The sequence below is a fragment of the Pseudopodoces humilis genome, chromosome 1 (genome assembly GCF_049639895.1).
Source record: "Pseudopodoces humilis isolate 2021_Gansu_Grassland_sample_001 chromosome 1, ASM4963989v1, whole genome shotgun sequence".
NCBI lineage: Eukaryota > Metazoa > Chordata > Aves > Passeriformes > Paridae > Pseudopodoces > Pseudopodoces humilis.
In genome coordinates, this window is record NC_142200.1 from 96,313,238 (window position 1) to 96,327,032 (window position 13,795).

General features: G+C 55.2%; 2 protein-coding genes across 2 annotated transcripts; both read right to left on the reverse strand.

The window, feature by feature from the left end:
* Window positions 1–649: 649 nt before the first annotated feature.
* On the reverse strand, window positions 650–2,406 carry LOC148185173 (serine/threonine-protein kinase pim-1-like). Its single transcript, XM_088058208.1, has 4 exons — window positions 2,362–2,406; window positions 1,681–2,047; window positions 1,107–1,283; window positions 650–804 (listed from the first exon to the last, which is right to left on the reverse strand). Exons 2-4 carry the CDS (start codon window positions 2,009–2,011, stop codon window positions 701–703), a joined length of 612 nt encoding a protein of 203 aa, XP_087914334.1. The 5' UTR covers window positions 2,012–2,047; window positions 2,362–2,406; the 3' UTR covers window positions 650–700.
* An 8,681-nt stretch (window positions 2,407–11,087) lies between these two features.
* LOC102102777 (serine/threonine-protein kinase pim-1-like) lies at window positions 11,088–12,841 on the reverse strand. Its single transcript, XM_014260407.2, has 4 exons — window positions 12,797–12,841; window positions 12,116–12,482; window positions 11,542–11,718; window positions 11,088–11,242 (listed from the first exon to the last, which is right to left on the reverse strand). The coding sequence occupies exons 2-4, from the start codon at window positions 12,444–12,446 to the stop codon at window positions 11,139–11,141; spliced, it is 612 nt and encodes a 203-aa protein (XP_014115882.2). The 5' UTR covers window positions 12,447–12,482; window positions 12,797–12,841; the 3' UTR covers window positions 11,088–11,138.
* Between the last annotated feature and the right edge of the window lie 954 nt (window positions 12,842–13,795).

Sequence of the window (13,795 nt, forward strand, 5' to 3'; positions counted from 1 at the left end):
AGGGCAGGCAACTGGCTGCTTTCCTGTGACTAGAATAGTTACTGCACTTTCCATCCCCATGAGTTGTTTTGAAGGCAGAGGTAGATATTTTGGGGAAGTGCAAGGAAGCCAGCACCATGGGAGTGACTCCAGCATCTCAACATTTCCCTTGAGCTCCATGTGCATGACTTACGTAGCTGTGGAGCCAGCCGGTCAAAGGCCCAGCCCTGCCTCCCATTTCAGGGGAAGAAAGAGGAAGAGTTCTATCAGGGCTCAATCTGAAAGGAAGTTTTGGTGCTTCCAGAAGCACAGCTTTGGTAGCAGAGGAACAGCTCGGCTCCTGCCACCCGCTGGCCCTTGGAATGCACACACAGCCCTAGTTTCATTTCAGGAGACACCAAGAAGCTGGGCAGTTTGAAAAGGGCAGCTGTTGTTTCACTGTTGCAGTTCTTGGCTTGTTAAACACCCTCCTAGCTGTACTACAGCCTGCGCTTGAAGACGCCAAAGTACCATCCTGGAGGAAAGGCATCAAAAGCTTGACAAAGGCTGAAGGGAGTGCCTTTGATTACCCCTTTTCCCAAGAGGTCTCTTTAGCTGAAGTTGCTAACAAGAACCAGACTTGACAGCCTAGAATATGCTTATGGTTTATGGTTTTATTTTTTGGGTCCTCAGTCCTGCATGGGATTCAGGAAGTGGGTGCTGCAGAGGCTCCAGCAAGGCATCAGAAACGCCGGCCCCGCACCCAAGGGTGGCGCAAGATCTCCTCCAGCTCTGGCCTGTCCGCGGGGTGCTTGGACAAGCACCAGCGGATCAGATGTTGGCACTCTGGGGAGAGAAGCCAGAAAGCGCTGGTCATTTTCAGAAGGCTCCTGCTCAGCTGCTGACGGCGCCCACGGGGCCCGGGCCGAGCTGCGTGTGCTCAGAGCTGCGCCAGCCTCCCAAGGGACTCTGCCCTGTGTGGGAGAGTGGCACGGTGGGACACGTGCACCTCCTTCCGTTGCACGGGCCACCTCCCGCAGCCAGCTCTTGAGGGCAGATCCGTGTCCTGTGGAGCTGTGTGAGGGCCATGCTGGGCTGCGTGCTGCCATCTGGAGCAAAAGTCTGCCTTCTTGAGGCCAGATACCAACCTGGAGAGATCTGCTGCCTGAAGAAGGGCTGCCCCAACCTGATGTCACGGTCCTCCTGGAAGGGGAGGTTGCCACACACCATGACATACAGCAGCACGCCCAGGGACCAGATGGTCGCTGAATGGCCATGGTAGACGCCAAGGCAGATCCACTCGGGTGGGCTGTACGTGCGTGTTCCTAGGGGAGATGGGTGGCGCTGTCCAGACGCAGGCTGCTGGCTTTCAGCGCCCGCTGCCCGCCTCCTGGCAGAGGCAGGAGCTGCAGCGGTGGACACAACTTCTCCCCGAGGCCACCCCACATCCCCCAGGCAACTGGCCAAAGCCAAGAAACCATTCTGCAAGGCAAAGAAGGCCAGCAGAGCAGCCCAAGGCCTTGTGGGCCTGCTAAGCTGAGGGGCCAGGAGCTGGCTTTTGCAGCTCCCCGTGTCGGCAGGGCCAGCAGCCAGCTCCTGGGGCACAGCATCTGCTGCCAAAGGGCAGCCAGCAGCCAGCTGAAGGATGCACCCTGCGGCCGAGGAGGGAATGGGGCCGTGCAGTGCCTGGCACTGGCAGCAGGGCCCGGGCTGTGGGCTCACCGGCAAATTGCGTGAAGACCTGCTCCTGGAGAAAGGTGCCGCAGCCGAAGTCAATGAGCTTCAGGTTGCCGCTGTCCAGGTCCAAGAGGAGGTTCTCCGGCTTGATGTCTCGGTGCAGGACGCCGCAGGCAGTGCAGTGCCGCACGGCCTCCAGCACCTGGCAGAAAAGCCAGCGTGCCAACTCCTCACACAGGAACCCCTGCTCCAGCAGGAAGTGCAGGAGATCCTGCGATGGCTCCGGACGCTCCATCACCAGCAGGAAGCTGTCAGGCAGCTCAAACCAGTCGAGGAGCTGGATGATGTTGTGGCAGCCAGAGCCCACCTTCTCCATCAGCACGATCTCCACGGGAACACGGGTGCCGTCGGGCTGTGAGGAAGAGACAATGCCTCCAGCAAGCCGGATGCTGCCCTGTGGCTGTGCTGCCTCCTGCCTGGGATGCCCCGGTGCCCTCTTGGGCAGACTCCCTGCTGCTTGGCATTCCTCCTGCCCAGGGGTTGCTTGGAGGTGCCCCCTGCCCGGCCCTGCTGTCGATGTTTGGCATCTCTGGGCCCACAATGCCCCGGCTTGCACGCTGAGCCCATGCCCGCTCCCCCAGCCATCTACCGCCTCCCACCCCCGGGACCCCGGGCTTATCCCTGCCAGCCGTGCCCCGCTCTGTCCTGCTGGCCCCGCTCACACACCAGCTCGTCCCACTGCAGGACGCTGTCCCGAGCCACGTGTTTAATAGCCACCTGCAAGCCATGGAGAGAGAGAGAGAGAGAGAGAGAGAGGCTTAGCTCAAGAAGTCCTGCCCCTCCCCATCCCTCACCCTCCTGGCACGCCCGGCCATCACGGCCACTCACAGGGCTCCCATCCGAGAGGCGGATGCCTGAGAAAACGGTGCCGAAGCCACCCCTCCCCAGCTGCGGACCCAGCTGGTACAGCTCCTGCAGCTTCTTCTTTTGCCCTGCGACCGAGACCGAGCCATCAGCCTTGTGCCCAGGAACCTCCCCAGATGCCCGCCAGTGCGGCGGGCCGGGCCGGTGTGGGTCATGTTGCTCTGACCTGCTTCCTGCTGCCTGCCGAGCAGTGGCCACCGCCCTGCAGCCGTCGGGCTGTTGAGCAGCAGAGCTGGCACAGCAGAGCACGCAGAGGCTGCAGGAGCCGGAGTGCAGTGTGGCTGGATGGCACCGTCACTGTCCCCGGCGTTGTGGGCTGCGCTCTGCTGTTGAGAACGGCCGGGGCTACAGCCCAAGGCTTTGCACAGGGGGGTGCCAGGAGCAGCTGCAAAGCAGACGGGTTTTTGAAGCCGTGCCATCAGAGGCACTGGAAACAGCCAGGGACTGGGCTGCTCTCAGGGGCCATGGCCTGGCCTGGGGTGTCCCTCAAGAGCACTGGGCCAGCCTCAGACAGCTCCTCAGGAGATCTCACCTGCTCTTAGAAAGGCCTTGGCGGTAGTCAAGGGCCGTCTTGGGGCAGCTTCCTGGAGATGGAGGAACCTCCTTGGTGTCTTGAGGGTCGTCTCCACCACCAGGCTTGGGCTGTTGCCAGCTGGCACAACTTGCCCAGCATTCTGGCAGCTGTGGGATGACAACTGCTGCTTCCAGGATGCTTGCTGCTCCGCCAGCTGCTCCTGAGAAGGCTCCCCTGGCTTGGGCTGGGCTCCCACTTGGACTTCTGGGCTTTCCCTGGCCACGTCAATGGTCAGGGTTGTACCCTTCTTGTTGAAGTCTGTGAGTCCAAGGGAGCTGGAAGAACTGTCCATGGGCTCTGCACCCTGTGCAGGCGGACAGGTCTCCCTGAGCCTCTGCGAGGGATGGAGGCTGTCAGAGATAGCAGAGGCTCCTGGCAGAATGGAGGGTCTCTGACAGCCTGAGCTTCCTGCATGGATGGTGGGTCTCTGCTGGTGGGCCATCCTTGCAGGGCTTGAGGCTTTCCCAGGGGTGGAGAACTTTCCTGGGAGCAGCCTCTTGGGGTGATGCAGGCTTCTGGAGGAACCAGACGAGCCACAGCAGGGCAGGTGGCCTCGGTTCACCAGCTCCTCCAGTTCTCTCCAGAGGGCCTGCCACATCCCAGAGTAGAGTGGCACACATGTCCCGTTGCGATCCCAGAGCAGCAGCATCACTTCCTGCAGCTCCTGGGCCACTGCCATGCAGGAGCCCCAGCTGCAGGAGCTGCCCAGAGGGCTCGCGGGAGCACGTGGCCACTTGCCAGGGGCCGCCAGGGGCCTGGAGTATCTCGGAGCCACAGGGGCTCCTCGCTTCCTCCGTGAGCCCCTAGGCCGGACCCAGCGGCGCTTGCACGCCTTTACCTTCCTTTTCTGCTGCCTCCATGGTTGCCAGTGGCCAACAGCCCACCAGACAGCCACAGCGGCCAGCAGCAGGAGAAGCGCAGTCATCAGGACAACACCGTCATCCATGACTCCGGCACGTCCCATCGCGACTGCACTGGCAGCCGTGGGTGCTGGCCCGTGTTGTGTAGCGCCAAGGCAATGATGTCACAGTGCTGTGGCCAGGACAACTGTGGCACATCACAGCCCTGCCTCATGCCAGCTCTCAGCCCCTTTGTGCCGTCACAGGCCACCTCAGGGATCAGCAGAAGTGGCTCATCTCTGAAGATGGACGTGGCCCGAAAAAGCCTGGAAGGAAGAACGGGAGCTCGGTCTGTTGCAATGAATCGTTCCCTGGACCAAATGGTGGCACATCAGGAAGGCTGCTGGTGCCAGCAGTGTCAACCCCACAGCTCCCAAGATGCTGCAGCACTGCCAGCTGGAAACAAACACGACTCTGTGCCTGGAAAAAATCCTCCAGAGACAAAGGGAGTTCCTCTGTCTCTGGGGAGCTCTCCTGAACTGGCTGTTGAGGGCAGGAAGAGTTTTTTGTTAGCAGCTCACTGACTTCTGCAGTGCCTCTCTTCTAAATAAATCAGGATTTGCCAAGGAGTGCTCATGCTGCTTCCACTGCTCTGCTTTTGACTGGGATAAGGTGTCTTTCTTCCCAATAGCTGTCACATGTTGGGTTTGGATGGGAGTGCTGTGGATCAAACAGGGGTGGTTTGCTTTCCACTGAGGAGGACTTGCCCTCTTCAAGGACTTTGCAGTGTCCCTTGGTACAATGCAATGTTTTCCACTGGGAAGGGAGGGATGAGTTTTGAAGACAGAGGTAAAGAATGCACTAAACCCCTGTGCCATGTCTCTGTCCCTGTTTGTGAGGTGACCTTCCACACCCTAGAAGGGGACAATGTCATTTCTACAATGTTTTTTTTCCCATTCATGTATTTTAAAACACTTTTTATTGTGTCCCACATTTCTGGCCACCTTCATCTCCAGCTGAGCTTTCACCAGAGCAAATTTCTCCCTCCAGTGGCAAGAAACATCTGTGTATTCTTCTCTTGACCTCACTTCCACTGGGCACACAACTTCCTTTTCCATCCTCTTTCCCACACAAGCTGCCTGTTCAGGCAGCCAGCCCTCTGCCTTGCCTGCTTGGCTTCCAACATTTGGGAATCGCCTGCTCCTGTGCCCTTAGGAGGTGATGTTTCCAAAGTGACCAGCAATGATGGAGCCCAGCACCCTCAATGACATTTTTCCTGGGGACCTTGCGTACCAGTTCCCTGAGCAGCCTGAAGTCTGCTCTCCTCATGCCCCGAGCTGAGGTTTTGCTGGCCCTTTTTCTCTTGTCCTATGTTTGAACCTCAATTTATTTGTGCTTGCTGTGGCCAAGATGGCCACCAATCCCCACTTGGCTCAGGGCATGTGGGGCTCAGAAGGAGGCCTGGCTCTAGAGGGGCTGAGCTGGAGAATCCTGGGCTGTGGGGAGCTCCCCCCTTCCCGGGAGGAGGCTTCCTCGGGACAAAGAAGGGTCTGGCATGAGCCACGAGGCCCCTGGCCAAGGGATGGCAGCGGGGGATGTGTCTGTAGCAGATGCTGTCTGGAAGGAGCTTTGGGAAGGAGTGGGTGTGTGTGGAGCGTGATGGTCGTGGATGGGGAGACAAAGAATGCACAACGCATGCTCCAGGTGCTCATGAGACAAACAGCCTCATTTATTATTTACAACTCACTTGAATACTCAGTTCAAATTTCCCGGGCCAGACAGCCATTGGCTGATACTTCTTTCCCTGCCCAGCCTCCTGGCCAGTGGTGTGCAGTGGTTCACACAGAAATTAGGCCAGCCAGACTAGATTTGTCTTATGTCTAGATTTCCTTTGTCCAGTCCAGACCAGCTGCACTGTGACACTACTGCAACAATTCACCCTTTTCAGTTACCTTCAAAATACAGAAATTGCTCTCAGTTGTCTTAGCTGCAAGGGCCCTTTGCAGACATGATAACAGCTGCAGCATAGGTTTCATTTGAAGTTTTTTAATTAATTTGACTAACTTAGTTCCCTTCGGCTAGCAACATGCTTGGTGTACTAAATTGAGTTTGCAACACTCACTTCCAGGAACTGGCAGGTAAGATCACAATCCTTCAAGCTAACATGCCATGGCTTAACTACTGATTGTTACAAGTTACAACTGAACATTAAAAACAAGAAGCTGCTTAGAACTGACATTGTTCTTGAACTCTAGAAACAAGAAACCAAAACATTCAACATTTAGAACCGTGAGAACAACTCAGCAGAAAAACAATGTGTAAACAAAGGGGTTTTAAATGAACTGTCCTTTTCCAGAGTCTCTGATTTCCATGAGGGAGATGAACAAGTTGTTCTGGTCACTCCTCTTCAATCTTCTCCATTACATCCATTGAGGTTCTGTCAGGAGGGTGTTGTTTGTGCTCCCGGGCAGGACATAGAGCAGGACAGACACATCCGGCAGCTCCCCATTCTGTTGCAGTGTCTGTGGAAACACAGGCATATCCCCTTCCCCAGGTCATGAACGTCCATGGGCCTCCCCACTTCTTAGTGAGAAGGCCTTTCACCATTACCTTGGCTTTAGGCAACTGCTCATCTCCAGATGTAATTGTAATGATAGAAAGGGATTTCAAATGACTGGGCTCTGGGACTTTTCCGATCCTGTTAGGTGATTTAGTGTGTAAATAGCCTTAGCTATCTTGCTCTGTGGTGTCTCACCCTCACCAGACATTCCTGCCTTTTCTTTTCCACTAATATGTTTTAAGAGCACTGCCATGTGCTCTTTCCACAATGGCTTGTCCCATTGCTATTTGAGGAATTCCTGTGTGGTGTGCTACAGCCCAGAGCCGTAGGAAGTGCCTTGTTTGCTGTCAAGTGTATGCAGGGCCATTGTCTGTTTTGATGGTGTGAGGGATGCCCAAAACAGCAAAGGCTGACCGCCAGTGTGCAATGGCATCCCGACCCTTTTCTCCTGTGTGCACTGTAGCCCATATTGCTGATGAGAAGGTATCAGTGGCTAAGTGTACATATTGTGAGCGTCCAACTTCAGGGATGTGTGTGACATGGGTTGGGCAGATTTGTCAGGCATGCAGTCCACGAGGGTTTACCCGCAGCTGCAGTGGTGCAGTGTGGCCCTGGCAGTCAGCACGGGTGCTAACAATATTATGAGCCTCTGTGTTTGTCAGTTGGAATTGCCGTTGTAGGGCTCAAACACCCTGATGGAAGAAATCATGTGATGCTTTGGCTTGTGCTAGTGTGTCTGGCTGTGGTGCTGGCCAGGCAGGGCTCACCAGCGTATCTGCTCTGGCCTTGCCTTCTGTGATAGAACCTGGTAGATTTGCATGACTCCTGATGTGTAAAATATAATAATGGTAGGTTCTGGCTTGGATGCCATGGCATAGAGTCTTTAGCAGATTGAATAATTGTGCATTATTGTGGGGGCCGGGCAAGCAGCTGATTCAGAGATCCTGGCTCTCCCTTGGAGGCAAGGGACATGATCTCAGAGAGAGAAAAGTGTCACTCCCAGAAATCTTGGAGTTAGTTATGTTAAACTGTTACACTCCATTGCTGCTCTCCCCTGCCATCCTACCCCGATACATGTATCCCAGTTTTCCCCCCACCCCTCTCCTCCCCTAGAAATACCCCAGTTTTTCCCCTGTTCGGGAGAGCTGCTGTCACTGGCTCCCTTCGCCGAGGGCCCTGCTTTAAGAAAGGCTAGTTCTCTGTGGAACGCCACACAGCGCTCTAGTCTCTCTTCTGCGCGTCGCCTGCACGCTGCTGCTGAGCTGAGCTGAGCTGAAATCAGTCACCAGGCAGAGGATGTGCCCGTGTCCCCGGGCAGTCCAACCGCGGACCGCTTCTTCCCGCTCGTCACGGCACCCCTGCCATCTCCGCCGCCCCCCGCCGCGGCACATTATCAATTTCCTTTAACAGTGCTTGGTCTCATCTCTATGTGATGTCAGCTTGATATGCAGAATCAGTTACTATATTTAGAGGGATATGGGGAAAACGTTGGAAAGCCCTAGCTACAGCATGTAATTCTACCAACTGGGGAGACCCGTTCTGATAACTTTCCAACATTTGCCACTCACCCTCCTCTTTCCATGTTACTATGGCTTTTCCTGTTTTCCCAGAGCCATCTGTAAACACTGGAACACCCTTTAAGGGTGTTCTGCTCTTTAGAGCTTGAAGAGACCATGTGGTTTCTCCACTTCAATTTAACAATCTATGGCTTGGTAAATGATAAGTGGTTTGTCCTGTGAAATTTTTCAGGGCACTTTGCAAGGCTGTACTGTTGGTAAAACACCATTCAAAATGTTCTTGTGTCGCAGGTATAATCCGTGAAGGATCTCTTGTGTTCAACTGTAAACACCGAGACGACATTTGATGATTAATTGTGCTATTAGCTCCAATACTCTGAGTGCTGTCTTTTCTGGTTGATGAGGTAACAACATCCACTCTAGGATGTGCAAAGGATCAGGCCAGTGAGTGTTCTACTATAGTAGAATATATATTCCATTCTATAGTAGTATAGTATAGAATATATAGTCTATATATTCTATTCTATAATAGCAGTAGGGTGCAGGGCAGTCTGGGCATATCCAGTGGACTTGCTGGTTTGAGATAGCTTGCTCCACTCTTTTGAGAGCAGCCTTTGCCTCTGGGGTTAATTTTCTAGGGGAAGGTAATTCCGGATCACCTTGTAGTAGGTCAAATACAGGTGCTAATTGTGAATTTGTCAGTCCTAAATAAGGTCTGACCCAGCGGATGGGTTTTTGTGCATCATTCAGTGTCTGAATTTTGGTTGAAAACTGAATTGTTTGTGGTTGTATAGTCTGGTTCATTATTTGGAGTCCTGAATATTTCCAAGGTGCTTGCTGCTGCACCTTCTCTGGTGCTACCTGCAGCCCAAATGTTTTGAATGCTTGCAGAAAGCTTGGCTGAATCTCGGAGAGCTCCTTTTTGGTTTGGGCTGCAATTCAAATGTCATCCATGTAATGGTAACAGAATGCTCCTGGAAATTGCTTGCTCACTGATGAGAGTGCCTGTGCAACGTACCACTGGCAAACCGTAGGACTGTTTTTCGTCCCCTGGGCTAGGACTTTCCATTGATAATGTTGCACTGTTGCTGTGTTCTTAATGGAAGGCACTGTAAAAGCAAACTCTGGGGTATCATCAGGCTGCTGTGGAATAGTAAAGAAACAATCTTTCAGATCTACTATCAGAATGTCCCAGCAGGTTCCAGGTATCACTGTGGGAGATGGCATACCTGCTTGCAATGGAAATGCAAATGAATTAATATCAGGTGCCAGAGAACCCATTTATAATTGAAATTGGATAATTAGGTTGCAAGCTGTCTTTGAAATAATAATCAACCAGACAGCTACAGCTCTTGACCTTCTTGCTGACCAGTCTACTCAGATAAGAAGTGCAGTATTTCAACATCGGAGAGTATTAGACTATTTATTAGCAGAAGAAGGGGAAGTGTGTGGAAAATGTCAGGACTCCAAGTGCTGTTTGCAAATAGATGACAATGGAAAAGTGGTAAAGCAAATAACAAAAAGTATAAGAAAGTTAGCGCGTGTAGCGGTCCAAACTTGGAAAGGATGGGAATGGGACATGTTTTCATGGTTACCTGGTGGCCTATGGGTCAAAGAAATGCTTTTTTTCCTCTTAGGTGTTGTAGCAACTCTAATCTTTTGACCATGCATGATCCCTTGCTTAATACAACTCATTCAACATGTGATGGAAGGAATGCAGGTAGTAGCCGTGCCTAGTGAGCCAGAGATAGCTACAAAAGGGCAGAGAGTGATGCCACTGCAAATAATTGCAAAGCCAAAAAGGACCCAGGAACAAGAAACTGGGTCAATGCTAAGTAAAGTTTGTAAAGAGAATTCTTAACAAAAATGAAAAGAGGAGGGATTGAGAGGAATGATGGGTTTGTCTTTACAAACAAGCTGTGGGTCTGCTGCTAAGATGCAGCTATCAGTGGGAGACAACAGAAACAGTGGGATGGATTCCACTGAAAGATCAAAGAGGTACTGAAAGAACGCTATGAATTCCGTCAAAGTTAAGAATTAAGAAGGGATTATGCACTGGGCGGGGGGAAGGTATCGCAGGTATCAGGCGTTCCGGGAAGTCTGTACCTGTCAAGTACCTCAGCCTATGGGGAAAGAGAGAAGGGACAAGCGGCCGGGAATGAAGATAAAAAGGAGGCTGCGCCCTCCAAAAATTAGGGAGGCCCCAGGGGAATGCCCCATGGCCTCTCCCTTTATTCAAATAAAGGAAAAAGGACTCCTCTGTCTCCTTTTTGGACATAAACCTCTGGTGTTTGTGGATTAATTTTCCTGACACTACCTGTTTTGGTAGGTGAGTGCAGTAGACAGAAGGTGGCACAGGTTTAGTAGACGGCACCTGCCCACAGGGCCAGGGCAGGCAACTGGCTGCTTTCCTGTGACTAGAATAGTTACTGCACTTTCCATCCCCATGAGTTGTTTTGAAGGCAGAGGTAGATATTTTGGGGAAGTGCAAGGAAGCCAGCACCATGGGAGTGACTCCAGCATCTCAACATTTCCCTTGAGCTCCATGTGCATGACTTACGTAGCTGTGGAGCCAGCCGGTCAAAGGCCCAGCCCTGCCTCCCATTTCAGGGGAAGAAAGAGGAAGAGTTCTATCAGGGCTCAATCTGAAAGGAAGTTTTGGTGCTTCCAGAAGCACAGCTTTGGTAAGCAGAGGAACAGCTCGGCTCCTGCCACCCGCTGGCCCTTGGAATGCACACACAGCCCTAGTTTCATTTCAGGAGACACCAAGAAGCTGGGCAGTTTGAAAAGGGCAGCTGTTGTTTCACTGTTGCAGTTCTTGGCTTGTTAAACACCCTCCTAGCTGTACTACAGCCTGCGCTTGAAGACGCCAAAGTACCATCCTGGAGGAAAGGCATCAAAAGCTTGACAAAGGCTGAAGGGAGTGCCTTTGATTACCCCTTTTCCCAAGAGGTCTCTTTAGCTGAAGTTGCTAACAAGAACCAGACTTGACAGCCTAGAATATGCTTATGGTTTATGGTTTTATTTTTTGGGTCCTCAGTCCTGCATGGGATTCAGGAAGTGGGTGCTGCAGAGGCTCCAGCAAGGCATCAGAAACGCCGGCCCCGCACCCAAGGGTGGCGCAAGATCTCCTCCAGCTCTGGCCTGTCCGCGGGGTGCTTGGACAAGCACCAGCGGATCAGATGTTGGCACTCTGGGGAGAGAAGCCAGAAAGCGCTGGTCATTTTCAGAAGGCTCCTGCTCAGCTGCTGACGGCGCCCACGGGGCCCGGGCCGAGCTGCGTGTGCTCAGAGCTGCGCCAGCCTCCCAAGGGACTCTGCCCTGTGTGGGAGAGTGGCACGGTGGGACACGTGCACCTCCTTCCGTTGCACGGGCCACCTCCCGCAGCCAGCTCTTGAGGGCAGATCCATGTCCTGTGGAGCTGTGTGAGGGCCATGCTGGGCTGCGTGCTGCCATCTGCAAAAGTCTGCCTTCTGGAGGCCAGATACCAACCTGGAGAGATCTGCTGCCTGAAGAAGGGCTGCCCCAACCTGATGTCACGGTCCTCCTGGAAGGGGAGGTTGCCACACACCATGACATACAGCAGCACGCCCAGGGACCAGATGGTCGCTGAATGGCCATGGTAGACGCCAAGGCAGATCCACTCGGGTGGGCTGTACGTGCGTGTTCCTAGGGGAGATGGGTGGCGCTGTCCAGACGCAGGCTGCTGGCTTTCAGCGCCCGCTGCCCGCCTCCTGGCAGAGGCAGGAGCTGCAGCGGTGGACACAACTTCTCCCCGAGGCCACCCCACATCCCCCAGGCAACTGGCCAAAGCCAAGAAACCATTCTGCAAGGCAAAGAAGGCCAGCAGAGCAGCCCAAGGCCTTGTGGGCCTGCTAAGCTGAGGGGCCAGGAGCTGGCTTTTGCAGCTCCCCGTGTCGGCAGGGCCAGCAGCCAGCTCCTGGGGCACAGCATCTGCTGCCAAAGGGCAGCCAGCAGCCAGCTGAAGGATGCACCCTGCGGCCGAGGAGGGAATGGGGCCGTGCAGTGCCTGGCACTGGCAGCAGGGCCCGGGCTGTGGGCTCACCGGCAAATTGCGTGAAGACCTGCTCCTGGAGAAAGGTGCCGCAGCCGAAGTCAATGAGCTTCAGGTTGCCGCTGTCCAGGTCCAAGAGGAGGTTCTCCGGCTTGATGTCTCGGTGCAGGACGCCGCAGGCAGTGCAGTGCCGCACGGCCTCCAGCACCTGGCAGAAAAGCCAGCGTGCCAACTCCTCACACAGGAACCCCTGCTCCAGCAGGAAGTGCAGGAGATCCTGCGATGGCTCCGGACGCTCCATCACCAGCAGGAAGCTGTCAGGCAGCTCAAACCAGTCGAGGAGCTGGATGATGTTGTGGCAGCCAGAGCCCACCTTCTCCATCAGCACGATCTCCACGGGAACACGGGTGCCGTCGGGCTGTGAGGAAGAGACAATGCCTCCAGCAAGCCGGATGCTGCCCTGTGGCTGTGCTGCCTCCTGCCTGGGATGCCCCGGTGCCCTCTTGGGCAGACTCCCTGCTGCTTGGCATTCCTCCTGCCCAGGGGTTGCTTGGAGGTGCCCCCTGCCCGGCCCTGCTGTCGATGTTTGGCATCTCTGGGCCCACAATGCCCCGGCTTGCACGCTGAGCCCATGCCCGCTCCCCCAGCCATCTACCGCCTCCCACCCCCGGGACCCCGGGCTTATCCCTGCCAGCCGTGCCCCGCTCTGTCCTGCTGGCCCCGCTCACACACCAGCTCGTCCCACTGCAGGACGCTGTCCCGAGCCACGTGTTTAATAGCCACCTGCAAGCCATGGAGAGAGAGAGAGAGAGAGAGAGAGAGAGGCTTAGCTCAAGAAGTCCTGCCCCTCCCCATCCCTCACCCTCCTGGCACGCCCGGCCATCACGGCCACTCACAGGGCTCCCATCCGAGAGGCGGATGCCTGAGAAAACGGTGCCGAAGCCACCCCTCCCCAGCTGCGGACCCAGCTGGTACAGCTCCTGCAGCTTCTTCTTTTGCCCTGCGACCGAGACCGAGCCATCAGCCTTGTGCCCAGGAACCTCCCCAGATGCCCGCCAGTGCGGCGGGCCGGGCCGGTGTGGGTCATGTTGCTCTGACCTGCTTCCTGCTGCCTGCCGAGCAGTGGCCACCGCCCTGCAGCCGTCGGGCTGTTGAGCAGCAGAGCTGGCACAGCAGAGCACGCAGAGGCTGCAGGAGCCGGAGTGCAGTGTGGCTGGATGGCACCGTCACTGTCCCCGGCGTTGTGGGCTGCGCTCTGCTGTTGAGAACGGCCGGGGCTACAGCCCAAGGCTTTGCACAGGGGGGTGCCAGGAGCAGCTGCAAAGCAGACGGGTTTTTGAAGCCGTGCCATCAGAGGCACTGGAAACAGCCAGGGACTGGGCTGCTCTCAGGGGCCATGGCCTGGCCTGGGGTGTCCCTCAAGAGCACTGGGCCAGCCTCAGACAGCTCCTCAGGAGATCTCACCTGCTCTTAGAAAGGCCTTGGCGGTAGTCAAGGGCCGTCTTGGGGCAGCTTCCTGGAGATGGAGGAACCTCCTTGGTGTCTTGAGGGTCGTCTCCACCACCAGGCTTGGGCTGTTGCCAGCTGGCACAACTTGCCCAGCATTCTGGCAGCTGTGGGATGACAACTGCTGCTTCCAGGATGCTTGCTGCTCCGCCAGCTGCTCCTGAGAAGGCTCCCCTGGCTTGGGCTGGGCTCCCACTTGGACTTCTGGGCTTTCCCTGGCCACGT